Here is a 26,566-nt window from a genome sequence, read left to right on the forward strand (position 1 = left end):
CTATTGGTTCTCCTAGCATAATTACATAGTTGAGTTTTTCTTTGTCAGCGTTGGCTAGATTCCCAGTATTCAGTCCTTAAATTTATGGGTTTTAAGAGGTGGGACAGGGGAGCATTTTGTTTTGCTAGTATGGACCTCGTGGGCATCATTTCATTCTGGAGTTAGCTATTACATGATGGTGGCTTATTAGTCTATGGATGGTGGCTATGGTATATTTCTAGAGCTACACTTATAGTGGTGACTTTTGATTCTCTATCTTCCTGATTCTTGAAAATGTAGGAGCTCAACTGACTGGGAGTATTGCTGTAAATGTCAATCCCTCAACCCTTCTAAGGATTTTTCTAAACACTAAATTGCTATCCTTAATCTCTTTCTGGCAGAGTGCTTTTTGTGACTTCTCATTGAGACTTTCCTAATATATATGTTAGATGAAGTTTCCTTTACACACTGCCTTAGCTGCACCCACTAAATTTGATACATTGTGTTTTTATTCAGTTCAAAATACTTTCTGAATTCCCTTGTACTTTGTTTTTTAGCCTATGGGTTATTTAGTTGTGGTTAGTTTCTAAATATTTGGAAATCCTCCTAGTATGTTTTTGCTATTGATATCTAATTTAATTCCACTGTAGAGAGAGAACAAATTTGATTTGAATCCTTTAAAATTTATTGAGATTTGTTTAATAGCCTAGAATATGCTTTATCTTGGTAAAGGAGTGTTGTATACCTTTACTGATTTTCTATCTCCACTTTTACTTTTAACTTAGGTGTTTCTTTGTATTTTAAGTGGGTTTCTTGAGGCAGCATATAGTTGGATCTTGGTATTTTAACCAGTCTTAGAATCTCTGCTTTCTAATTGGAATGCTGTGATCATTTACATTTAATTGAGTCTTTCATCTTACTATTTACTTTCTATTTGTTCCACCTGTACTCTGGTTTATTTTTCCTCTTTTGATGACAATTTTAGATTGAGAGTCATCTCATAATGACAAAGCGATCAATTCATCAGAAGACATGAGAATCCTACATGTTTATGTGCCTAGCAACATAGCTGCTTTCTCTCTCTACCAATCTCTCTCTTTCTCTCTCTCTATATAGACAGATATTGATATATAAAATCCTTTAATGTATACACATACATAGATAGATATAGATATCTATGTAATATATATGTATATATACATCTGTAACTATTAACAATCTTAGAGGTTGCTTTCAGGTTTATAGCACATATCTTTAAGTTATCACAGTCTATCTTTATTTTTTTTTAAAGATTTTATTTATTTATTTGACAGAGAGAGTATCACAGTCTATCTTTAAATAATATTATACTACTTCACATAAAGTATAGGAGCCTTATGATGATATACTTCTATTTCTTTCCTCTTGGCCCTTGTACTATTGTTGTCATACATTTTTCCTTTTCCATATGTTATAAATTCCACAATGAATTGTTATTATTTTTGCTTAGTCAGTTATTTTTATTTATTAAAAAAAATTTTTTTAAAGACTTTATTTGTTTATTTTGAGAGGGAGAGAGAGTGTGAGAAGCGGGGAGAGGCAGAGGCAAAGGGAATGAGAGAATCTCAAGCAGACTCCACACTGAGTGCAGAGCCCCACAAAGGGCTGAATCTTATGACCCTGAGATGATGACCTGAGCAGAAATCAAGAGTTGGACGCTTAACCTACTGAGCCACCCAGGTGCCCCACTTAGTTACTTTTAAAAAAGGTTTTTTTTAAAAAATGAAAAAAGTCATATATTTATCCACTTAGTTACCATTTATAGTCCTCTTTAATCATTTGTGTAGATTCAAAATTTTCATCTGATATCCATATTTTTATTTATACACATACAATAAACTACATAATAATTGTGATTAATTTTATTGGCACTGTCAATTTTCTTTTTAGAAGGTTAAATAATAGACAGAAATATTTGTTCTTGATCCATGTAGTTATCATTTCACTCTATTGTATAGATCCTCATTTCCAACAGGCTTCATTTTCCTTCTGCTTGGAGGACCTCTTTTAACATTTATTGTAAAATAGGTCTCTATCTTAGACTGATAAAGTGCGATAAATTCTTTCAGCTTTTGGGTGTCCGAAAAAGTCTATTTCACTTTCATTTTTGGACAATTGTTGGTTACAGAATTCTAGAATGATTTTTTTTTCCTTTCAGTATTTTAATAATGTTACTTCACTGTCTTTGGCTTGCATTGTTTATGACAAGAAATTTACAGTCATTGTTATTTTGTTCTTCTGTACATGATTTTCTCTTTATCACATTTTAAGTAAGTGATTAACTATGATATGCCTTGGTGTAGTTTTCTTCATGTATCTTGTGTTTAAAATTTATTGAACTTGGAGCACCTGGCTGGCTCAGTCAGTTGGGTGTCCAACTCTTGATTTTGGCTCAGGTCATGATCTCAGGGTTGTGAAACTGAGCCTTGTGTTGAGTGTGGGGCCTGCTTTGGATTCTCTCTCCCCCTCTCCCTCTGCCCCTCCCCCACCTCTCTCTCTCTCTCTCAAAAATAAATTTATTGAACTTGCTGGATCTGCGGACTTAAGGATTTCATCAAATTTGGAAAATATCCAGCCACTATTTTCTCAAATATTTTTTTCTGCCACCCACCCTTTCTTTCCTTCTGGGGCTCTAATTACATGTATATTGTGCTGCTTGACATTTTCCTACACCTCACTGAGGTGCTGTGGATTTGTTTAATCTTTTTCCTCTAACTGTTTCATTTTAGATAGTTTCTATTCTAAATGTTTACTAATCTTTTCTTCTGTAATACCTAATCTGCTGTTAATCTGTCCAGCAAATTTTTCATCTCAGACATTATAACTGTTATAACGATTGTTTTAATAACTTTGTTTTCTAGGGGTGGCTCAATCGGTTAAGCAGCTGAGTCTTGATGTCAGTTCAGGTCATGATCTCAGGGTTGAGAGATTGAGTCCCATATCAGGCTCCAGGCCTAGCACAGAGTCTGCTTGACATTCCCATTCTCTCCCTTGGCCCCTTCCCGTGCTTGTGCTCTCTCTCTCTCTCTCTCTCTCAAATAAATAAATAAAATCTTAAAGAAAAAAACGCTTATTTTAAAATTCCATCATCTGTGTCAGTTCTGAGTCAGTTTCATTCAATTAACTCACCTTTCCTCATTATAGGCTATATTTTTCTGCTTATCTGTATGTCTATAAATTTTGATTGGATGGCTAGACATTGTATATTTTACTATGTTTACTGCTGAATATTTTATACTTCTATAAGTATTCTGTAGCTTTGTTTTGCAATCCAGTTAAATTGCTTGGAAACAGTCTGATCCTCTCTAGTCTTATGTTTATGTTTACTTTGTTGGTGTCAAAGCAGCATTTAGGACTAACACTTCCCCATTACTCAAGCAAAAACCTTCTGTAGATTCCATCAGATGCATTATGAATTACGAAGGTTTGCGCTCCAACAGGTAAGAACAGGAACTATTCTCAGCCCTGTGTAAACTCCAACCCTTCTTCATTCTAAATCTTTAATGTGGTTCTTTCCTTGGCCTAGGGTAGTTTCCTCATGGGCATTCGTTAATCTTTACTCTTATTTACCGTCCAGGGGGGATCTTCTACAGTCCTGCAGTACTCTCTCTCCATGCAATTGTTTCCTCTTTGCTCTGCAAACTCTAACCATTTTGTACTTCCTACACTCCCAGCTTTGTCTCCTTGATTCAAGGACATTACAAATTCTGCCTGGGTCTCCCTCCCTGCATCAAAGAGAGTTCCCCAGAAACTGTCTCCAGAATGTATATTAGTATCATCATAAAAATTCCTTGATTTGTTTCTTATTTCTCAGGGATAATTTGCCTTTATTACCTGATTTTTAATTTTTAAACCATTGCTTCTTTTTTTTAAGATTTTATTTTTATTTATTTGACAGACTAATCACAAGTAGGCAGAGAGGCAGGCAGAGAGAAAGGAGGAAGCAGGCTCCCCACTGAGTGGAGAGCCTGATGCGGGGCTCGATCCCAGGACTCCAGGATCATGACCTGAGCTGAAGGCAGAGGCTTTAACCCACTGAACCACCCAGGTGCCCCTAAACCATTGTTTCTTATATTTTCTTCTCATTTTTTGATATTTTAGGTGGGAGGGCAAATCTGGTTCTGGCTCTTTCATCTTGGCCAGGAGCCAGCCAAAGTTCTTGTTACATACCATTGAACCTTCACTCATATATACACCAACCTTGCCTTGCCTCTTTTTGGGTAAAGTCTGCTACCTCTGCTCCTATACTACTCCATAATTTTCATTCAATCAAAGTGATGATTTCAATAGAAATATCTTCTGTATGTATCCACAGCCTGCAGAAGATAGCAATGACAATAAACACTGATCCATTGGTGTTCTCTTCACTAATGTTGTATCTCAGGGCCTTAGAGAATGGAGTGCCTTCTGGGTTCTTTCAAGGACATAGTTAAGGGCTAGTGAGTGGGTCACATATGATAAATCCACTCCAAGATTCTTTCTGTAATCTTGAGAATTTTTCCTCCCTACATTTTCCCAGTAATGTCAAATATCTCGAGTTTTATTTGGCATAAATCTTTGCTGACTAAATTTTAACCAATTAAATGAGAAACCCCTAAAGTTACTCTCAACCATTTGAACTAACACATTCAATTCAAAATCTCCACTAAGTGAAACCATATTGACCAGCTTATCCTTATCTAAGTTTACATTTCTACTCTTATCTCACCCAGCCTCTTATCATCTATTTCCATATATATATTGCCCAGGTTTTTTTTTTCTTGAGGAAACACTTTTGTATTTCTTAACCAACACTTATTTTTTTTTAAATTAATATATAATGTATTGTTTCAGGGGTACAGGTCTGTGAATCATCAGTCTTACACAATTCACAGCACTCACCATAGCACACACCCTCCCCAATGTCCATCACCCAGACACCCCATCCCTCCCAGCCTCTTCCCCTCCGGCAACTGTCAGTTTGTTTCCCAAGATTAAGAGTCTCTTATGGTTTGTCTCCCTCTCTGGTTTCCTCTTGTTTCATTTTTCCTTCCCTTCCCCTATGATCTTCTGTCTTGTTTCTCAAATTCCTCATATCAGTGAGATCATATGATAATTATCTTTCTCTGATTGACTTATTTTGCTTAACATAACACCCTCTAGTTCAATCCATGTCATTGCAAATGGCAAGATTTCGTTTCTTTTGATGGCTGCATAGTATTCCATTGTGTATATATGTGTGTGTGTTATCCATTCTTCTGTTGATGGACATCTAAGCTCTTTCCATAATTTGGCTAATGTGGACATTGCTGCTCCAAACATTGGTATTTTCCAGTTTTTAACCATAGAAATTAGGAAAATCTTATTACTATTTGTGTCACTTCCACAGATTGACTTTGTAATTGCCTCCCTGGCATATCCAAGTATTTGACTTTAGTTCTAGATCTGAAGGAAGTGCGAGGTGGTTAGCATAGCCCGTGAAGACAAAATATTACCTCTATTATAACATCATGCAGAAACAATAGACTGAATGAGAAAGAGAGAAAGTCCTCTTCTCCTGAGACTTTGGGAAATGTGATGATTCAAACTTCCCCATACCAACTCTTCTTGCCTTACTCTTCCCCAGTCAGTGTTCTGACTTCCACGTAAGAATCTTCTTAAAGCAATGAATTCAACCTATTTTAGACATTGGTGTTCCACTGTGAATTTTATTTTCAGTTACTTCAGCCCTGTGACTTTAAGAGATAGCATAGAAGCTACTTGATTACAAGATAGTCTCATGTGCTACAAATTTTAACTTTTGACTTAACATTTTCTTTCTTTAAAAATTTCTTTCTTTAACTTTCAGCAAAGTTAAAAGCACCAAGCTCAGCCCATAGTACTTGCATTCCTCAGGCCCTCCAACCTGAAGGCCACCAAAGCCTTGGGTTGTAGGTATGTCATAGGTTGTATGGTAATTTATGTAATTGTTTCCTCACTGTCCCTGAGGGGCTACCTGAATCCTCAAACACCAGCTAAACAATCATTGCCTTGCCATCAAATCCAACCACTTCAGACAACCAACCATTAGGTTCCCATTTCCTTGAGCATTTATCCCTGGTAACCATTCCAACTACCGATCAGTGCATCTGGCAGGGTCTTTATTCTTTATTCTGACACTTTAAGCTAAAAAAAAATTTTTTAAGACTGTTAGATAACTCATAAAATCTCCTGGAGGCCAAGAGACTGAGACTCTGAAGGTAAGCAGTCAAAACAATGTCCATCCATGTAGTCTCACAGCAGTTAGTCTCACAACAGTTCACAACCAGAAAGTCCACCACACCCAAAGATCTGGAGACTTCTGCTACTACACCTGCTTGAGGATTGAAAACTCATGTGTGGCTCTCTCCTCATATTTCTGACTTCTGAATCCAAGCCTCAAGAGGGTGTGTCTGATTTCCAGAACCTAGATCGTATGACTGCACCATAGTTGGGTGAGGTCCGTAGTTGTGAATTTTCTGGCTTCTACCTTGGGAAGAAGGGCTTCATAATATGGTAACTTACCAAAACACAAGACAGAATTGAGAGCTGCAGGATGGCCACAAGTAATTAATGTCCTTTTTATAATATTGTAATTTATAATCATTGGTGCCCATAGTGAACAATTATGAGTTAATATACACAGATATGCAATTTTAGTTTCCCAAAGATCTCTGAGATTTAGGGATCAGTCAAAGCCTCAATCTAGATTGTGTATCCATGAACTACTTTCTTCCACTAAAATGGAAGCGTGGGTGATACAGAAAGCAGCCAAATCAGCCCACAGTGCAGTCTTGTTTAAGACAAGCAGTCTAACTCCTGGAAATCCCATCCCTCTATCACCATGCAATATGCTTCAGTGACCCTTGCTGCAATCTTGCACATGGGTTCCTCTATTTATAAAGCAGGATTTCTGGGTAGAAGCTCTGTGCCAAGATGGGATTAGGGTTCTCTGCATCTTGGTCACACCAATGGCTCCCAGAAGACACATAGGCAGGCTGTAGCTAAAATTAAGTGTTCAGCCCCACCTGACCCCCAGTAGCCAGCCCATCATGCCCACTTTTGGAACAGCTAATGTTCCCTGTCTCTTCTGGGGATCAGGTGGCTGGGGGACGGCGGCCAGGGCTCTTCTGTATGGTGATGCGGACTCCAAGCTTTCCCTCGGAGGCAGTATCACCTGGGATTAAAGGATTGCTGCCTCTTTAAATCTGATCTCTCTCAGGATTATTGGTAGGCTGCTCTTTAGACTTATTTCTCTATCAGCATTCATTTGGGACAATAATTGGATCCAGAGAAAGAGATCTCTGGGTTCAGGGGGATCTTTTCAAGCCAGACGGCTGTGTGGGAAGATCACCATTAAGTAGACACATTCATCAAAAACCTGATTTCCAGCTGCTCTCTTGGACTCTGCAGAAAAAGAAGAGGAACATACCCTGCTTCGGGGGGCATGAAACTCAGCACAGATATGGGGGCTCAGACAGCTCTGTAAAGGACACATGACAAAAAAGAGCAGGGAGCCTCTGACTCATAGCCAGACCACAAACTATGGGGCTGATGTCAGAACCACGGCTGTTCATCTCCGTGCAGCTCCTCAGGACCTCCGAGCAGCCTCCTCACTGGCTCCTCTCAGTCCAACAGGTCCCTTCCTCCACCCACTCTGAGCTCCCGGAAGTCTTCTCAGAAGCCTCCGGGGGTGCCCCCTACTCCCACAAGCCCTTCTTAATCATTCTGCCAAAGAAATTTACAGCCTTCCCCATCCTGGAAGTTGTACCATATGATCTGCTGAAAATAGCCCAAAGCCACTTCCTATTCGGGAAGTCTTTCATATTAAGTTATAGTTTATCAGCCCAAACAACATCTCACTTGCTTCTCCACGTCTTCACCTTTGCTCATGCTTTTCTTGTTCTGAAGGCTGTTTTCTACCCCTCTCCCTCCACCATCATCTGCTCAAACTGTCTCAATTGTGTGAAGCATGATTTGAATGCCACCCACTATGAGAATCATCTGCATGTCTTTTTTTTTTTAAAAACATGGATTCCCCAAGGTCCTCGTTTTCTATTTCCTTACTTCTGGGACAAAGCCCAGGGTTCTATTTTTTATTTCTCCAAATGATTTTTACATCCCCCACATTTAGGAACCACCTACTAGGACCATGGATCCTAAACTTTTGGATTTCACAGAACAACAAGATTTACACATGCATGTGCACACACATGCACAAATGCAATCGAAGGACTCAAGGTAGGCTGCCAACTTTGTATTTTGTTCAATAAGGATATTACAAAACATCAGGAGAAAAGCCCATTGTTTTTTGTCTCCTGAATAAAACCATCAGCTCAGAAGCATTAGTTGGTGGGACCTGAGCATGGGCTCGGCCCTAGTCCCAGGTACTGGAGGGTTGGGGACACTGGAGGATGGTCCCTGCCTGAGGGACCTACAACCTGGGAGGTGTGGGGGGCACAGAATAAGAATCATCAACTGAAGAACGATTCCAGTCCATCTAAATCAGTACTAGAGAAGGTGAATGAGTCTAGATATGTATAGACAAATTTTTTTGAGAAAAAAATATAAAGCAGAAATCTACCTCACTTATAATTTTCTCAATATAGCTATGAAAATATTGGCTGTCCATATGTAAAGTGAGAGAAAGAAAGATTAAAGTAATGACAAAGAACTTTCATCCATTCTTCACATTTTTCACAAAAAATGACCTAAAATGGATCATAAACTTAAAGACAAAAATCTAAAATGAGGGGCACCTGTGTGGCTCAGTCAGTTAAGCATCTGCCTTTGGCTCAGGTCATGATCCCAGAGTCCTGGCATGGAGTCCCACATTGGGCTGCTTGCTCAGCAAAGAGCCTGCTTCTCTCTCTGCCTGCTCTCTTTCTCTCTCTCTCTCTCTGACAAATAAATAAATAAAATCTTAAAAACAAAAAAACAAAAAACAAGTATGCTGAATGAATACCAGGCAAAAGCATGTGAATTGATACCATCAGTATGAGTTGATACGAGATGATACCATCTATATAAATCTTCAGAAGACACTTAATAATCTTCAGCGACAGAAGGCATGTCAGTGTTTGCCTGGGGATGAGGGGCAGGAGCAGATTAGCAAGGGGCATGTGGCAATCTTCTTGGTGGTGGACATGGTTACTATTTTGATTGTGATAATGGTTTTACATGTATATTCAAACGTCAAACTTGTCAAATGACACACTTTATGTGAAGTGTATTGCATGTCAATTGTGCCTCAATAAAATTATTTAAAAATAATACTTACGTGATAGATACAGAGATTGAAGAGTTGAGAAATGAGAAGGTATAACCGATGTGATAAAGTACCAAAAGTTGGAGGTGGGCATCCAATACACAGGTCAGAGATATAATTGTGCATAAATGTAGGGACACTTCTTCAGTAGCAAGAGGCAGGAAAGAGAGACTGGGGACGGAAGTATAGGTTTATGGCTCAGGTAGCAGGGTGTTGAGGGAGTCCCATCTACTGGCTGCTTTTTTTATTGGGAAGTTGGAAGCATCATTGCAGATGCAACACAGTGTGTCTTGTAAAAAGAAGAAAGGGGGACACCTTGCTGGAGTGCCTGTGTCATGATTTCAGCTCAGGTCATGAGTTCAGGGTCATGAGATTGATCCCTGCATCTGGCTCTGTGTTCAGCAAGGAGCTGTTTCAGATTCTTTCTCCCCCAGGCCCTCCCAATCATGCTCTCTCTCTCTCTAAAATAATACATAAATACATCTGTAAGAAAGAAGAATGGAAGTCGGCATTTGAGAATAGTTGTAGGGGAAAAGGCTGAACTAGGAATGGGAAACATTGAAAGTCATGATCAGGAAGCAGAGAGTAAAACGTTTCAGTTAGTCATTTTCCAGGTAGGTAAGTGTGGGGTGGTGACAGGGTTCACAGTGTGACTGTTGAGATAGGACATTGAGGGTGACCGGGTGAGGGACATTAAGAAAGCCCACTTGAATGCATTATTGGGGAAATCATCTGGATTTTGCTGATTGAATGTTTCACTGGAACATCGTTTAACATTTCCCCGTCCATTTTTTTTTTTTTCCTATAAAATTGGTATCTTCAGGTAGGAGCTCAATCAGGTTCAGATCCAACTTGTTTTTTCCTTTGCAAGATTCCCTCATAGGTAGTGGTGTGTACTTTAGTCAGGATACAGAAAATGTCTGCTTGTGGCTCTTTCTGTAATACTAGCATGCATCAGTGATCTTCACCCAGATTCATTCATTCCATGAGGTTCTGAATAGTGACATTCAAAATCAGTCATTCCTTGCTCACTTACTGTTTTTTCTAAAGAGAAACTTCCCTCAATTATTTCACTACCTGGGGGCATAGTTCATGTAGGGTAAATGCTTGATGCTTTCCCTCTTATTCACCAGTTTTCAAAATCATAAATGGGTTTTCTAGAATCCCTTCAAAGGTAATGAATTCATTTTATTTTTTAAATTCTGGACACATGAATTTATACATATTTGATATACTTCAATCCATTGCAATTATTATTCTTACTGACATTCGCATTGGCCCCTCTTATAGTCCGGGAAAGCTTGTTCAAGTTATCCCCTATGGCCCCTCTATCCTTTTGACATGACCCAGCTATGTTTGATAGCTTCACTGCCTTCTAGAACAAGACATTTCAAACCAACCTAATGCTGTTTCTGCCCTTGACCTGGAATGAGTCGTTTCCAAGGAGTCCCTGTTCCTTTTAGTGGAAAATAAGATTTTGAGATTATCATCTAGTTGACAGACATTTCCACTGCCACTGGGCTAACCGTTGTTTCTGGTCTTTTCCAAAGGTAGAACTAGAAAACACTTAAAAAAAAATAGAAAGTAAAGATATTATACTTCATGAGTTCATACTGATGACAATATCTTTAAAATTCATGGAAACAATATGTCCAATTAGACAATAAATTGGCGGTGAGGAAAAAAGAAAAGGGGGAACATATAGACAAAAAAAAAAAAAAGAGAGAGAGAGAGACTTAGGGACCCACCAGCTCTTAAGCTCAGACTCCTGTTTATACCCTAAAAAGGCAAAGAACTGGGCATTTCCCTTCCTATAGTCCCATTCACCAAAAAAGAATCAGATTCTTATAGCTACATGATGACCCCAAATAACTTTAAACTAGAACCTTCCTTCAGCATATGTAAAATAATATGTAAAAATGGAAAAGATCCATTTTGAGCATGTATTTATAAATGTTGTAAGATGTGAAACTATAAGGTGAATTGAACACTGGAGACTCAGGTGAGCTAAACTCACAAAAATTCTCTTACATTATTTCCATAAATACTTTTTTCTCCACTGTTAGGAATTAAAACTAGCTGCTTCAGGAGCACATTCTGTATCAGCCAGTGTTTGAAATAGTTAGAACCTGACTAAAAAAATCAGTCTAAAACCAGTCTGATTCTGGAAAATAAGTCTCGTACAGCTGCCTGTGTGCCTTCCCCCACCCCCCCGGCCCAGGAATAAACACTCATTGAATTGATTGTCATGCCCCCACATGTGTTCCGGGGTCCAAATAGGCACAATGGCCTTGATTATTTAATAAAAGCCAATGTTTGCCATCCTTAGAAAGCACCACAAAACAACCAGCTCCAACATATCTCCCGCTTTGGTATGTGTGAATGAACCCCGCTTCTTGCTTCATATTTGCATGTTGAACATCTGCTTTGATTGTACATTGTATCTGGGTAACTATGCTGTGATTCAGAGTGACTTTCTCATATGGAATTTCTTTGCATAATGCACAAACTTCAACTAAAAAACAAAACAAAACCAAAACAAAAACTGGCTGAAAGAGAAGCCAAGAAGAAGAAGAAGGAGAGGGCGATGGCAAGGAACAGGAAAAGGAAGACTGGCTCTAGGGTCTCTGAGGGGCAGAAGCGGGATGAGGTGGGTCCAGAGCCAGGGCGCCAAGGCTGGCTTTGACCTCAGAGGTCGCTGCGAGAGCTCCTGGGAAAGAGCTAGAACAGAGGACGCGGCATTCTCAGACGCTTCTACCCAGCATCCTCAAGCTTCTGTGGAGGCCGCTCCCCTTCTGGGATGGAAGGCAACATCCTCTAGCAGTGCTTGCCGTTCCGAAGTGAGGATGCTGTCCTCAGAGTATGTTCCTTCCTGGGGCCAGCATTCCCTTCCAAAGTCACTGCAAAGGACAACACCATACAAGGACTATTCCCAAGCCCCTGGATCCACAATAGAAAAGTTGGGAGGGGCCTGGACTGCTTGCTGACTCGAGTGAGTAGAGGGAGAGGCAGACAGAGGACTAGGGTCTGCAGGCCAAACGGGAGGTCGTGCTGTGAAAGATGCCCCGGGCTACAACAGCATGAGAATGGGGGGCAGAGCCCCCCTGCAGGGGAAGCTGAGGGACAAAGAGGTCTACCTACCTCCCTGCTCTGCCCTGAGATCTGCCTCCGTCCACCTAGCCTGGGGAGAAGTAAGACTAGCCCAGTTCTGCGAGGAGCAGGCCCCCTAGCTGTGTTGGGCAACTTTTGTGTGGTGACTTATGTCATCACACGTTGTCTCAGCTTCCCTCTGTCTGAAGTGGGGCTGGTGACGGCGCCTCCTTCACAGGGCTGCTGAGATGAGGCAATGTGATGATGTGACGAGCTCTTGTGACCGTGCACGGTCAGGGTGAGTGAAGACAGCACCCCAGAGTCTGGCAGCTTCCAGCAGAGCTGTGTGTGTGTGTGTGTGTGTGTGTGTGTGTGTGTGTGTGGTGAGGTGCTTAGGAAGAAATGCCACCTGAGGAAGGGAAGCCCTGGCAGAACCAGGAAGGCCCTCAGATCAAGGACGTTATCTATGGATCCCAGAACAGCAGGGATTCAGCCTGACATGCCTGCTAGTTCTTGGCAACCATTTTGAGCAGGTGCACTGCTGCCTCTCAGCCCTGCCCCAAGCTGTGTCCTCTCAGGCAGCTGAGACAAAGGAATGAACTCTAGACCCCAAAGTCCTGCGGGAGAGATGACACACGTCTTGACGGGCAGGGTGAAGTAAAGGCAACTTGGAGGGCCCGGGTGCGTTCTTGAGCTGCAGGAGAGGCCGTGGTTTAGGTTTCGGTTGTTCTTGGCCTCCCGGCTGACCTGGGGCACTATTTCCTCCTCCTCTCCCCCATGCCTCCCCACCTGCTTTTAAAAAAATGTTTAAAGGGTTTTGTCAGTGAATGATCTTATTCATAAAGCAGGCGCGATGACAGTTTGCAGAGCTAAATGGGCACTTAACTGCGTGTCTAATAAATCTGTAACAAAAATAAACAGAAGGGAAGCGGCTTTGGGGAAGAAAGGAGGTCAGGTATGAAAGAAGCCTGTCACAGTGATTTACCACCCGCCCCCCTCAGCAGGCCATGTCCGCCCGGTCCCCGCCTGGCCACCGTCGACCTGGAGATCCGAGAGGCTGACGACACACAGACAGCCCCAGGTGGAGGCCTCTCCAGAGCACGGCGGGTGGACAGGGCCTGGGCGTGGGGTGGGAGAGGACACAGGCAAGGCCACTGCGGCTGCTGCCCATCGGTGGGCGAGCGCAGAACGCATGGAACCAAACGTGGGCTGGAGTCAAACCTCCCTCCTTCAGGCATCCACGCCCAGGTCACAGATGGTACGATCAGCATCTTTCTGCCTGCCCCAACCCACCCAGGATATGGGTGACGATCTCTGGGATTAGAGGCATATATATTCAGGTGAAACTAGCAAACACCTGTTGTTCCAGTGTTAATTGTTCTTCCAGGCGAACAAGGGGCCTGCTTAAAGCATTAACCCTTCCCTAGTGGGACTAGCCTGGTGAATGACAAGCACAGGGACGTATTGTCCATAAATCACCTTCCTGGTTCTGAAAGAACCATCTCGCAGGGAAGGGCAGGCGTAAATACCTCACAGACCTAGCTGGAATCCGTGCGGCTCCTCCAAACTCACTCACGTAGCAGTTTCTCGGACGAGATGCCATCGGAGGGCGGGGCCGTATTGCGTTCACCCCTCCTCCCCCTAGCCTTCCCCACCCCCATGCTCGCACAGTGCTAGGCACAAGGGTTTGAACAGTGGCTAATGCTGCTTCTGGGGGTAGAAGCCTGGAGCGCTCGGCTTCCTGAGGGCTAGCTGGGGGCCCTCTCTCCGTTTCCCCTCTGTGGGTGGAAAGGACATTTCTGGCTCCTGCCCACCCCAAGGTTTTAGACTTGGCCGCATTCCTCAAAGCTGAGCCCTGGGGTCCACTGTGACCTTCGGGCCGTAGCCTCCCAGCCGTCCTTAAGGATGAGTTCACCTCCCTCCAGCCCTTTTATATCACCTTGTGAATCAGGCCAAACAAATTCACCAACCCACCTCAAGCTACCGACCATGATTCGGGTATAGACAGGATGTTAATTTTCGTTTTAGACAGATGTCTCAGGAGGCATCGTCTTCCTCCCACCTGCCCCTGGCAGCGCTGCCTGTGATCTCCTTGAGGAGAAATCGTCTGAGGGCATCTTTTTCAGAGCCCTGTCAGCAGTTTTTCCAAAAGGAATTAGCAAAATGGAGGGGGTGGAGTGGGGAAAGATTGGTCCTTGGCCATGAGGGTCTTCAAGTCTGGGCTCCTCATCCTCCTTTGCCTTCTTTGGCCCTGGGGAAATGGGCCCAGCATTGCTTCCCTTGGGTGATGGGAATGTTTCCACAGACAACCGAGATCCTTTGCTCTGCCTTCCCTCTTGTCTCTGAAAAGTGCTGGCAGCCCCAAGCCCTGTAGCCAATGAGTGTGGCTCTGACAATGGCCAATGCCCAGGAGAGTTGCTTCATGATTTGGGGCCTCAAGACTTCATGACAGTGGGCTGTAGCCACCATACTGCTGAGAACTCAGAACCTCTGGGCCTCCAAGAAAGATGTCAGCAGGAGACCAGAAGCATCCAGGTCCTCTCATTGCCCACCCATGGGCCTTGGAACTCTGAGCACCAGAAAAGGACGTCAGAACCCGTGAACTGAAAAACAGCCTCAAGGAATTTAGGCTCTATTTAATAGGGAAACAAAACTAATCCATCTCCTCTTTGGAAAGATGGCAGGCCCACGGTGCTAATGACAAAAGGTGCATTAAGAGGAAGAGGTGGAGAGGAATTAACAGGTTAGACTGGAGAGGAGGTGAGGTGAATAAGGAACAGGAAGACGTGGCTGAGAAGGGTAAATGAGAGGGGAGCCAAGGCAGGTAGGAGAAAGGACGTTGTCTCTGTGGCACAGCGCAGGCTGGGGGTCAGCCCTTCGGAGCGTGCTTGGAAGAGAGGATCTCTCGTGGAAAGCGTGATGCAAGGCAAGACAGTGGAGAAGAGAGTAGTGAAGGGGCTGAGGCGATGCCTGTCCACACAAGGAGCCACAGCAGCTCCTCAGAGCTTTAGGCAAACATAAGCAACTCAGTGCACAGAAATCCTGAGAAACAAGTTTGCTTTTTTTTTTTTTTTCCCTACAAGACTCATTTCAACCCTCTAACCCAATACTTCCTGCCCTTCAAAGATCTCTCAGACCTTCAGACACAGTCCAGGGCAAGATTGAGGTGGCAGCTACAGAAAATGGCCGGAGGATCAGGCAGTGACCTAGTGGCTGACCCAGGCTGGGGAGAGATGGGGAAGCACCCCTTGGGACTCGCTTTAATCTGGTTCTGCGGAGTCCCGGCTCCTTTTCTGTTGAGTGGACATCATGTGACCAGGGTGACAAAGCACAGCCTACTGAGGAAAGCGTTTCTTCTTCAGCAGCAGAGCTCCAGCCCAGCCCAGCCCAGGGTGTGGGGCGGGTGGTGTCAAGTTGAAAGGTCGCGGGGAGGACAGGGAACTCAAAGTACCTGGGGAAGGGAAGAGGGGCTCACAGAGGTCCCCACAACCCCTTCTCTAAGGCAGCTTTACAACTGACTCATCTCTGAGAAAAACCTGAAAGCAGCCTAGTGAGGGTTGGTGTCTGATGGATCTGTTCAGACTGGTTTGAAGACTCCAGGCTCCCAGCAGGAGACCCATTTGGTTATTGTTTTGAGTCAAGCTTGGGCTGAGCGTTGGGTCTCAACCAGCCCTCATAGACTTTGGAGAAGCAAATCTGGGTACAGTGACTGAGAACACAGACCCGTTGTTAGACACTTGGATACTTACTGAGGGTCTAGAACTTGTTCCAGGAATCCTTGTGAACATAGAAGGTGCAGGGGGCGACCTGAGGGGGCTGTGTTTGTCTTGGGGGCAGGGATGGGCGCCAGGGGGGCTCAGTTGGTTAAGTGGCTGCCTGCAGCTCAGGTCATGACCCTGGGGTCCTGGGATAGAGCCCCGCATTGGGCTCTCTGCTCTGCGGGGAGCTTACTTCTCCCTCTCTCTGCCGCTCCCCCTACTTGTGCTCTCTCTGTCAAATAAATAAATAAAATCTTAAAATAGATAGATAGATGGTAGATAGACGATTCAAGGGGTGGGAGCACAGGTGGTGGCTCCTGGTGGCCTCACCTACTGTAGCCTGGAAAGCCCCCATCCCCTCCTAATCCCGGTCTAGGACAAAGCACTCATGCTCTCGGGGCAGACTGTTGCTGAAAGCCCCCTATGTCCCCATCCCCCTGCAGCCTCGGGAGGGACAGCAGGCTAGCACTCACCTTGAAGGTCCCCACAGGAAACCTGCCGGGGGCTCAGTTCTCAGCATGGCTCCTGACCTGGGGAGAGCCTAATTAACCTCTCCCTGGTTAAGAGGCTTCCTATAAAACTGGAAGAAATAGCCCATTTCAGAGCCTGACGGGGCAGCATCGGCTTCCTGTGTGGGCAGTTGGCTTTGGCTTGCTCCCTTCCTCTGGAAAACATCAGAAAGCATCAAGTGACCAGACCCGACAGTAAGACCCTGAACCCTCACGGGGTCACTATCCTGGATGTCAGACAAAGGAGGGAATACTTTTGTTTAGTGAGGCCCACAAAGGTGGGTGAAGGCCCAGAGAGAGGCCTCCTAGAAAGCAGCTGAGAAAGCGAGCAGACTGGGCTTGGTGCAGGGGAAACCCTGGGGTCAGGGGTCCCTGAATGGGTCCGCTCCAGACTACGCTAAATGCCACCTACTAGTCACAGCTCAGAGACACCCTGTGGAGCTGGGCTTCTGGGTGCCGTCACATGTCTCGGGAAGTAGAGGGCAAATGGGAGGACTGGAGGGAAAGGGGAAGGTTAAGGATGAGCAGGGCTTGGTGTGGAATCGATGCCCACTCACACGCCCGCAGCCCAGCCCTGACCCTTCTTGCAGTTCCAGAGCAAGGCTACACAGAGCTGAGGCCCCAGGACAAGCCCAGGGCTCCCAAGCGGAGCTGACCTTGAGCTCAGGGCTTCCAGAATGGCAGGAAAGATCAGGGGAGGTCTGAGACCAGGCACTGGAAAACCTCCAATCCCTGGAAACACCATAGATGACAGGCCACGGACAGGGTCACAAGTCAGAAACAGTGCCCGGAAGTCTACCTCAGGATTAATTGTGTGTGACAACGGTCAGTGTCAGACCCCTCAGAAGGGGACGTTGTGAGAGCCCACGACAAGAGACCGAAAACCACTACAGGAAAACAGCATCCTAATGCAAAGTCTTTCCAGGTTGGGGCTGGACAGGACAGAGCAGTTCCTTAGGACTGAGCCCCGATTAACACAGACCCATCTGCTTCCTGTGGCCAGGGGTACACGCCAGCTCACTGAGTCCCCCCCCCCTTGGCAGGCAGATCGTAAACCTGTCCTGGGGGGGGAATGGGCTCGAGGTGCAGAAGGCAGCGTCCCACGTACACAGCCCCAGAAACCTCCAGAAACCTCACCTGCAGCTGGGTGTGGTCTGCACAAACTGGTTCTCAGAGGCCAAATCCTCAGCTCCTTTGTTCACAAGAGGCAGGCAAATGACTGGCTTTCTTTTTGCTGATCTCGAGAGCAAAGGGAAAGGAGGCGCTGCCTAGCCAAGTCGAAATCGCAGTCACTCTGATTGGCGGTGTTAACGGGGGGGATACTGGTGGCCTGATGGTTGAAAACAAGCAGGTCATCCCCATGTGACTTTCCAAAAAATGACATGAGTTGTTTTACAGCAGCAGGTTCTGCTCCCTAGTTGCAGCCATTACGAAAGCGGGTAGATGTTTCCTGAGCCCACAACTGGGCAGAGTTACCACGTGATCAAGAATTGCTAGTTGGGGGGCGCCTGGGTGGCTCAGTGGGTTAAGTCTTTGCCTTCGGCTCGGGTCATGATCCCAGGGTTCTGGGATCGAGTCCTGCATCGGGCTCTCTGCTTGGCGGGGAGCCTGCTTCCTCCTCTCTCTCTCTCTCTCTCTGACTGCTTGTGATCTCTCTGTCAAATAAATAGATAAAAATCTTAATAAAAAAAAAAAAAAGAATTGCTAGTCGGTGAGCTTGGCGCTCTGCCCCTCAGGCCATCTATGGGCTCAGCACCCCCCCCCCCGCCCCCCTCCCCCACTCCGCACAACAATCAGATAAGAAAGGGTCAGAGTTTTCCACCTTCAGTGAGTCCAGGGCCTCCCTCTTTCCTGGTCTTCCTGAAAATGGGACATCGTTTTAAATTTAAAATCGCAGAGCACCTCTAGCCAAGAAGCTCTCAAATCTTCTTTTGCTAAAAGCTGCCGAGCCCATCACCCAAATGGATACTTAATAAAGATAAACAAGAAACCCATAAAAATGGTTACCTGTGCAGGATGGGGGGGGAGGGGGTACGGGAGTTGGGGGCGCAGAGAAGCAAGACTTCTTTTTGTTTGACTTTGGAAGCTCGTACATTTATTATGTGCTCTTCAAGAAAGTGAAGCCGTTTTTAAAGCTGGAAGCCCACGGTGGAAAGTGGCTGACGGCAGAGCGGCTCTGGCAGAAGGCGGTGGGAGGGGTGATGGGCAGAGACCCATCTTCTATTTTATAGTGGGCAAAATGAAAGCCTGCGGAGCTGGGCTATCTCTCCGGGTCTTTCCACAAGCCGTATCCAGACAGGGCTAAATATACTCCCCAGAAGACACAAAACACCCAATCCTTTTGAAAGATTTATTTTTAATTAAAAAATAGAAGTTATCTTAACAGAATCTGCTTGGCAGCTTCGGGGAGGGCAACTCAATAAAGCGAGAAAACCAGGGCTTCTCCGCTCTTGGGTCACCTGACTGAGAATGGGTACAAAGGCACACGGGTCTTCAAACGAACTTTATTCAGAAACAACTCTAATAACTCAGAACTTGCTTCCCCCACCCTTTTTTGCCCACCCTCACCAGCCCGGCCCCACCCCCCCGCCCCCACCCCCCAAAAACAACCAAAAACATTAAATTCTCTTTTAAAACGACAGAAATAAGTGCTGAGTTAGGAAGGAGGCCAGGCTTGCGGCCCGGGCTCCACCATGATCTCTCTGCTTTGATGACGGGCTGTGCAGGGGCTGGAGGGAGAGAGCCGGGGCAGCCCCCCGCCGTGCCAGACCCCGGGGGTGGGTTCTGGTACCCAGCCCCGCAGCCCTCGCCCCAGCAGGGGCAGGCAGTTCCAAGGCACTGTCTCCCTTCATCAAGGGCATCCGGTGGCTAAAACAGCCTTTCAGGAAGAGAAAGGCCTAAGGCAAGCAGGTCTTCATCAAATGCTTGTGATGAAAACCACTGAGACCCGTGGGGGCTGGGAGACGTGGATCTCTTCTCGCCGAGTTTACCAGGCTTTGGGGAGCGTATCTCTCTCTATTCTCCCTGACTTCCCTCTTTCCATTCCTCCCCATCTTCCCCTTCCCCCAATTGAGTTTTTATTTTAGCTTGATGGTGGGGGTTCCGAAGAGGCTATTGGCAACTCCTGGGGCTGGCCGGGGGGCTCTGCCACCTCTACGGAGACGTCGCATGCTTCCGATTCCTGGGGGTCATAGAGCTCCTCCTGTCCCTGGGAGGGTGCAAGGCGCTCCTGGCTCTGGGCCTGGCTGTGCATTTTCTCTTCAGCTTCAATCTCTTCTGATGTGGGGATGGAGTTCTTCTTGGGACGACCTTTGGGTTTTGTAGGTGCTTCCTGTCCACCTTTAAGAACCTTCGTGGGAGAAAAAAACAGTCATTAAATCTAATAAATAACTCCCTCCCTCCACTTTCCCACTCAAGAGGGTCTATAGGGTTCCTTCCCAGCAGCGATGGCCTGGCAAAAGGTATTTTCAACCCATCACCTGTAGAGTATAAAGACATCTTCATTCTTTTTATTATTGTCATTATTATTATTTTAGAGTGACATTTTAAAAAGGATTTTTTAAAAAAGATTTTATTTATTTATTTGACAGAGGGAGAAAGAACACAAGTAGGCAGAGGGAAAAGGGGAAGCAGGCTCCCCATTGAGCAGGGAGCCTGATGCAAGACTCGATCCCAGGACCCTGGGATCATGACCTGAGCTGAAGGCAGTCGCTTAACCAACTGAGCCACCCAGGCACCCCTTTTAAAAAGGATTTTATTTACTTATGTGAAAGAGAGAAAGAGAGAGAGAACACGTGCTAGGAGGAGTGGGTGGTTAGCAGAGGGACTCCCCACTGATCAGTGAGCCCGACATGGGGCTTGACCCCAGGACCCCAAGATCATGACCAAAGGAACACACTTAACTGACTGAGCCACCCAGGCGCCCCCAAGATATGTTCATTCTTTAAATGTTCAATTTACTTTCAGTGAGTATCTCATATTTTGGCTTTAAATAAAATGATCACAAACACATTAAATAATCCAACTTCAACAATAAGGAAAGAAATAACAATTAAAATATTAAAGCAGTACCTATCAAGCTGACAAGGTAAAAAGCCAATATTTATAGCAAGCAGGAAAATAAATACTCCAGTGTGGAAGTGTCATTGGTACAACCTTCTCAAAAGGGAAACTGAGAATTCAAATTAAGTCTTAAGATGTGTATACTCGGACAAGAAATTTCACTTCTAAGTAAGTCATCAAAGACTGAGATGAAGACTGATCTGTAGAAAAGTTCATCAAAAAGTTGGTTGTAACAGCAAAAATTGGGGGGGGGGATACTTTAAAGTTTAGTTATATGATTGAGTAGATAATTATAGCATATCCCAGAGAGAGAATACTTGATAAACATTACAATCATTTGTGTAGAATGTTTAATGACATGGGAAATATCATTAACGTACTTTTGTGGAAAACAGGTTATAAACCAGCATAACCCAATCTGGAGGATGGATGACCGGTTTTCAGTGTCAGGATCATGAAGAATTTTTCATTTTTCTTTCTTTCTTTCTTTCTTTCTTTCTTTCTTTCTCTCTCTCTCTCTGAAGAATTTTTAATTTTTCTTTCTTTCTTTCTTTCTTTCTTTCTTTCTTTCTTTCTTTCTCTCTCTCTCTTTTTTTTAGTAGTCTCTATTTTTTTGGTACAATGATCATGTGTAAGTATTTCTGTAAGAAAAAATGTTACAAGAGATATACAACTGAATGGCTCAAAGATGGAATAGAGAATAATAGTAAGTTCCAGCCAGTTTCGAAAGTTGAATCACTACGGCAGTTGAATTCTTACAGCTGCGTCTTTGGGAGAGTTCCTGAAAGACTGAGCCTCAGCTTCCTAGTCTACGAAACCGAGATGATACCACCTCCTCTCACAGGGGGATGACTAGGGTGACCAACAGATACAACGTACACAAGAGAGCAAGAACTCTTCCTGCTCTGCAGAACCCAACTCCCCACTCTCCTCCCCTGAGGAACTCAGCTTGCAGGGTGCTCCTGTGGGGAGCCTTCCCTGACCTCCCAGGTCCACGCCAGAGGCCCTCCACCAGGGGCAAGGTGAGCTCTTCCCCTTCCTCCGTTAGAGCACTTTTCACAAACCACTGTCCCTGCACATTTACTTGCCTGCTCCTCCCACTCTGTCGCTCCAGGGAGCAGACGTTCAACAACTGCAGGGGAAGAAAGATACAGAGCAAGAAATGTAACAGCGCGCCAAATAGCCTTGGCTGATCGCAATGGACTTGCACATTTATTGTCCCAATGTGTGATGTCGAGAATACCGTAACTTACAAAGGCAGAACTTTAAAAAGACGTGTATGTTACTTAAGAATATCACAGACGGTCCCTGAGCTTTGACTTGGTGTCCTTGCAGCTTTCCTGGGCAGCTAGTGCCACGCGCTTCAGGAGGACCTGGATTAGCACGGATAATTAGGAGTGAAATGTATTGTGCTACTTACATAACCCACTTAATCTTTTCTTCTGTACTTGAACAGAGGTTCCTTGAAGGTAAATCCTGCAACTTTCCCTTGCTTCGTGCTCCAGACAAATCACTTTCAACTAATTTTACACAGTTAGTAAATACTTATCAATCAATTATACCTCTTTCTTTCAAGAGAAGCACAGGACCTCTGGGTGCTGAACTGTAGGAATGAAGGCAGTAACTCAATAAGCCAGAAATTCTTGTTTTAAACAGCTTTATTGAGATAAAATTCACATACCATACACTTCCTAGTGACAACTAAGTGATCTTTTGTACAGTCAGAATTGTACAACTATCACCAGAATCCAATTTTATTTTACTATTTTTTAAAGATTTTATTTATTTATTTGACAGAGAGATCACAAGTAGGCAGAGAGGCAGGCAGAGAGAAAAGAGGAAGCAGGCTCCCTGCTGAGCAGAGAGCCTGATGCGGGACTCGATCCCAAGACCCTAAGATCATGACCTGAGCCGAAGGCAGAGGCTTAACCCACTGAGCCACCCAGGCACCCCAGAATCCAATTTTAAAACATTCTTAGCACCCCACAAAAGAAACCCCATACCCATTAACAGTCACCTGTATTTTGTCCCAGGCCTTGCCCCCCTGCCAACCCTAGGCAACCACTCATCTGCCTTTTGTCTCTACAGATTTGCCTGTTCTTGCTATTTCATATGAATTGAGTTACATAATATGTCATCCTTTGCCACTGGCGTCTTTTCACTCAGCATGAGATGCTTTCAAGGGTCATCCATGCTGTAGCCTAGATCAATACTTCAATTCCTTTTTATGGCCAACTAATAGCCATTGTGGGAACAAATCATATTCCATTTACCCATTCATCCCTGGAGAGACGCGGAGGTTGCTACTACCTTTTGGCTGTTGTGAACAGTGCTGCTGTGAAGAGGGTACAGAAACATCTGTTCACTTCTTTTGGGTGTATCCGTACAATTGGGATTGCTGCATTATATGGTAAGTCTGTTTTTTTGTTTTTTGTTTTTTGTACCTTCCGGACTATTTGCCAAAGCGATTGCACCATGTTCCAATCAGCAGTCTATGAGGGATCCAATTCTCCATATCCTCACCAGTACGTGATGGTATGTCTTTCTGATACCAGCCACGCCAGAGGGAAGGCCGTGGTACCCCATGCTTGTGAGTTACATTTCCCTGAGGACTGATGAAGAGGAGCATCTTTTCCTGTGCTTATGGGCCAGCCATATGTTTTCTTGAGACAGAGGTCTATTCAAATCCTTCACCCAAGTGAAATTTGGTCACCTTATCATTATTGAGGTGTAAGGGTTCTTTTTTTTTTTTTTAAGATTTTATTTATTTATTTGACAGACAGAGATCACAAGCATGTGGAGAGGCAGGCAGAGAGAAAGGAAGCAGGGCCCTTGCTGAGCAGAGAGCCTGACTCGGGGCTCGATCCTAGGACTCTGGGACCATGAACAGAGGCAAAGGCAGAGGCTTTAACCCACTGAGCCACCCATGCACCCCGAGGTATAAGGGTTTTTTATACACATTCAGGATACAAGTCCATCATCAGATACAAGATTTGCAAAGACGCTCTCCCGTTCTGTGTGTTGTCTCTTCCCTCTCTTGGCGATGTCCTTCACAGCATACAGGCTTTTAGTTCTGATGAAGTCTGATTTATTTTCTCTTTCATTGCTTGGGCTTTGGTGTGCTCAGGCGATTTTGCCAAATCCAAGGCAGTGAATATTTACTCTTAAATTTTCTTTTTGCAACACTCCTCTGGCTATTCGAGGTCTTTTCTGGTTCCATAAAAAAATATGGAGCGCTTCACGAATTAGCATGTCATCCTTATGCAGGGGCCATGCTAATCTCTGTATCGTTCCAATTTTACTATGTGTGGCAAAAGCGAGCACTACTCTTAAATTTTCTTCTAAGAGTTTTACACCTTTAGGTCTATAGTTCACTTTGAGTTGTTTTTTGTATAAGGTGTGAGGAAACCCAGAGGCTCTCAATGAACACCTCTTTTTAGCTGGGGATCTGCTCAGCCACTGCACTTTCCACGCGAACAGCAAACACACAAATAGGAAGGGGACCTCTAACAGGGTAGAGATGCTGACAGAATGCACCTCTGGGGAGAAGGCATCCCTATATTCCTTTTCACATAAGTCAGCATCTGATTTTTATTTCAGTCTGAGTGCAGGCTGTTGAAAGTGCCCAGATGTGCCAAGATGGAATTTATGTGTTGAAAGCAGCTCCACTTGGTATGAAAGAGGTTATACAAAATTAAGTTGCCCCATATAGTAATCAAGTTATAAAAGGGCAGGTCTAAGGAAGCCACCTAATTGGCAAAAGAAAGTCCAGCCCAGCAATTAGAGAACACCACCCACACAGCTTGGATAGACCCCACCTGGCTGTTTTCCTACTGCACAGAGGGAAAAAAAAAAAAATCAAAACAATCAAGCCATTTTCTAAATGGGATAAAACATTCCAGCGCAAGCAATAATTAGGAGATAACTACCCTCTTGGCTGCTTCCCGCACTCGACCTCTGGCCCCTTGCCTCCCAGAACACCTGAGACAAGCAATTATCTCATAACCGTCCCATGCCAGGAGCCGTGCGTTCTCATGCACCCCGTGGCCCTCCTCCCCGGGGTCCCTTCTGCCCAATTATTCCTAAAGCCAGTTTAGTCCCCTTGGTCGGGGGAGTCCAGACAACACACCACACGTGAGGCCACATGCCCCTTTGAGAAACGGCTAGACACCATCTACTTCCATTAGTAGTGTTTGCTGCTAGCCGCAGCTCCCCTCACCCCTCAAAACCCTTCAACGAGATATTCAAATATGCTGTGGCTGAAGATGTCAGGACAGGCCTGTTTCCTTTCCAAGGCACTTGGGTGGGAGACATGCAGTTAGATGGCAGAGCATGGACCGTGAGCGCAGGGAGGGGCCCTCTACCTCCCCCATTACTCAGACAGGAAACTGAGCAGGCACAGGTAATCTGCCTTGGGCCAAGAGCAAGCCAAGGGCAGGGCTGGGATTTGAACACACAGCCCTGCCCACTTGACTCTAACGCTCTTACCAATATCTCATTGTGCATACTGAGCGAGGGATGTGTCAAATGTGCCTCTGTGATTTCTGATTCTAACACCGCTCTGCAGTTCCCCAGTCTCCCGGCAGACCCTGGGTCACGGGCGCCTTTCCCAGGGGTGCTTTCTGCACCCTTTTCTGTCTTCATCTGCAGCTCTCTGGAGCAGGGAGAGTCGGATCAACTGATGACTATTTCCATGAAGCTGAGAAGTTGGGATTCCCTAGCACAAATCTTTTTCCTGCACCCTGCTCGACAGCCTTTCCCTGCCGGAAGACGCCATGCTCCACATGCTAGAGCACTGAGCCGGAGCAGGCCCGGCAAGAAAGGACAGCCAGGATGGTTCTCATCCAGAAGACAGTTTTGGGGCCCCAGAAACCTGTAGAATTCAGTTTCTGCTTATATGTTCTCTGGCCTCCCAAACTGGATCCTCTGAAGATGTAAATTACATGGCTAAGTAAATAATAATAATAATAATAATAATAAAAAAAGGAAGAGGAGGAAGAGGAGGATGGTGGTTAATACTTCTCAGCTGCGTTCTATGCAGGAAGCACTGCTCATTCAGCACCACAGCCCTATAAGGTATTTATGTATGAGGCATTTTATTAATGGGAAGACAGGACCCCAGAGGTTAAGTAACCTGCTCAAGATTACATAGAGAGTAGCCATTTCATGGAATTGTTGACTATCTGGAGATCTGCAGTGCCCCAAGATGAGGACAGCGCCTGCTCTGTGGCCCACCCAATCCTGTGATCAGGGCAGGAGGCTGGTGTCTATTCGGATCCTCTCACTGAACTGGGTTTTAGAGCTGAGAGAGACCCCTGAATGATAAGGCACTTTCGGCCCATTGCAAAACTCTGGGTCCTCCTGGAACTCAAGCCAAACAGAAATGGAATAGAGGGTGAGCGTCCCATCTCGTGTGCAAGATGAAATTTACCCAACCCGCTAGAAGTTACCAACGCTGACCGGTAGGAACTAGTCTGAGATGCTATCTGGCCTCTGGCAGCGCTCTCCTTGGCCGCCCTGTGAGTAACTCTTGAGAACCAAGTGCTAATCTTTTTCCAGTTCCAATTAGGTGACTAGCCTTGAGACATCTTTATTACCCAATTAGCTTTTTCTTTTCCTCCCAGTACTTGAAGAGATAGCCTTGAAAGAGTTCTACCAGGAAAACATATGAGGCAATCTGGATCCCAACAATGCTTCGCTGTTGAGGGGGAGTCAGAACTCAGACCCGCAATGGAACTACCACCCTCCCATTTGTAGTTCTGGCCTTTCTGAAGCCGTTCAAAGAGGCCCCGGTGTTCTGGCTCCTTCCTTGTGACTGTGACACCCTCCCCACCTTTGCCTGGCCCTCTTCTATTTGTCTGCTG

The 26,566-nt window shown here is 45.0% G+C and overlaps 1 protein-coding gene and 1 non-coding gene across 2 annotated transcripts in view; both read right to left on the minus strand.

Moving 5' to 3' along the window:
• Positions 1-19,256: 19,256 nt before the first annotated feature.
• Positions 19,257-26,566, minus strand: part of BARX2 (BARX homeobox 2) — a 69,012-nt gene continuing 61,702 nt past the window's right edge. The window contains exon 4 of the mRNA XM_059392038.1: positions 19,257-19,989. Coding sequence (XP_059248021.1) covers positions 19,723-19,989 — 267 coding nt within the window. The 3' untranslated portion in view covers positions 19,257-19,722. The remainder of the gene's footprint in view (positions 19,990-26,566) is intronic.
• LOC132009341 (U6 spliceosomal RNA) lies at positions 23,925-24,026 on the minus strand. The gene has a single exon (XR_009401873.1). It is a non-coding gene; the product is annotated as a U6 spliceosomal RNA (small nuclear RNA).

This window comes from Mustela nigripes, chromosome 1 (genome assembly GCF_022355385.1).
Source record: "Mustela nigripes isolate SB6536 chromosome 1, MUSNIG.SB6536, whole genome shotgun sequence".
Lineage (NCBI taxonomy): Eukaryota > Metazoa > Chordata > Mammalia > Carnivora > Mustelidae > Mustela > Mustela nigripes.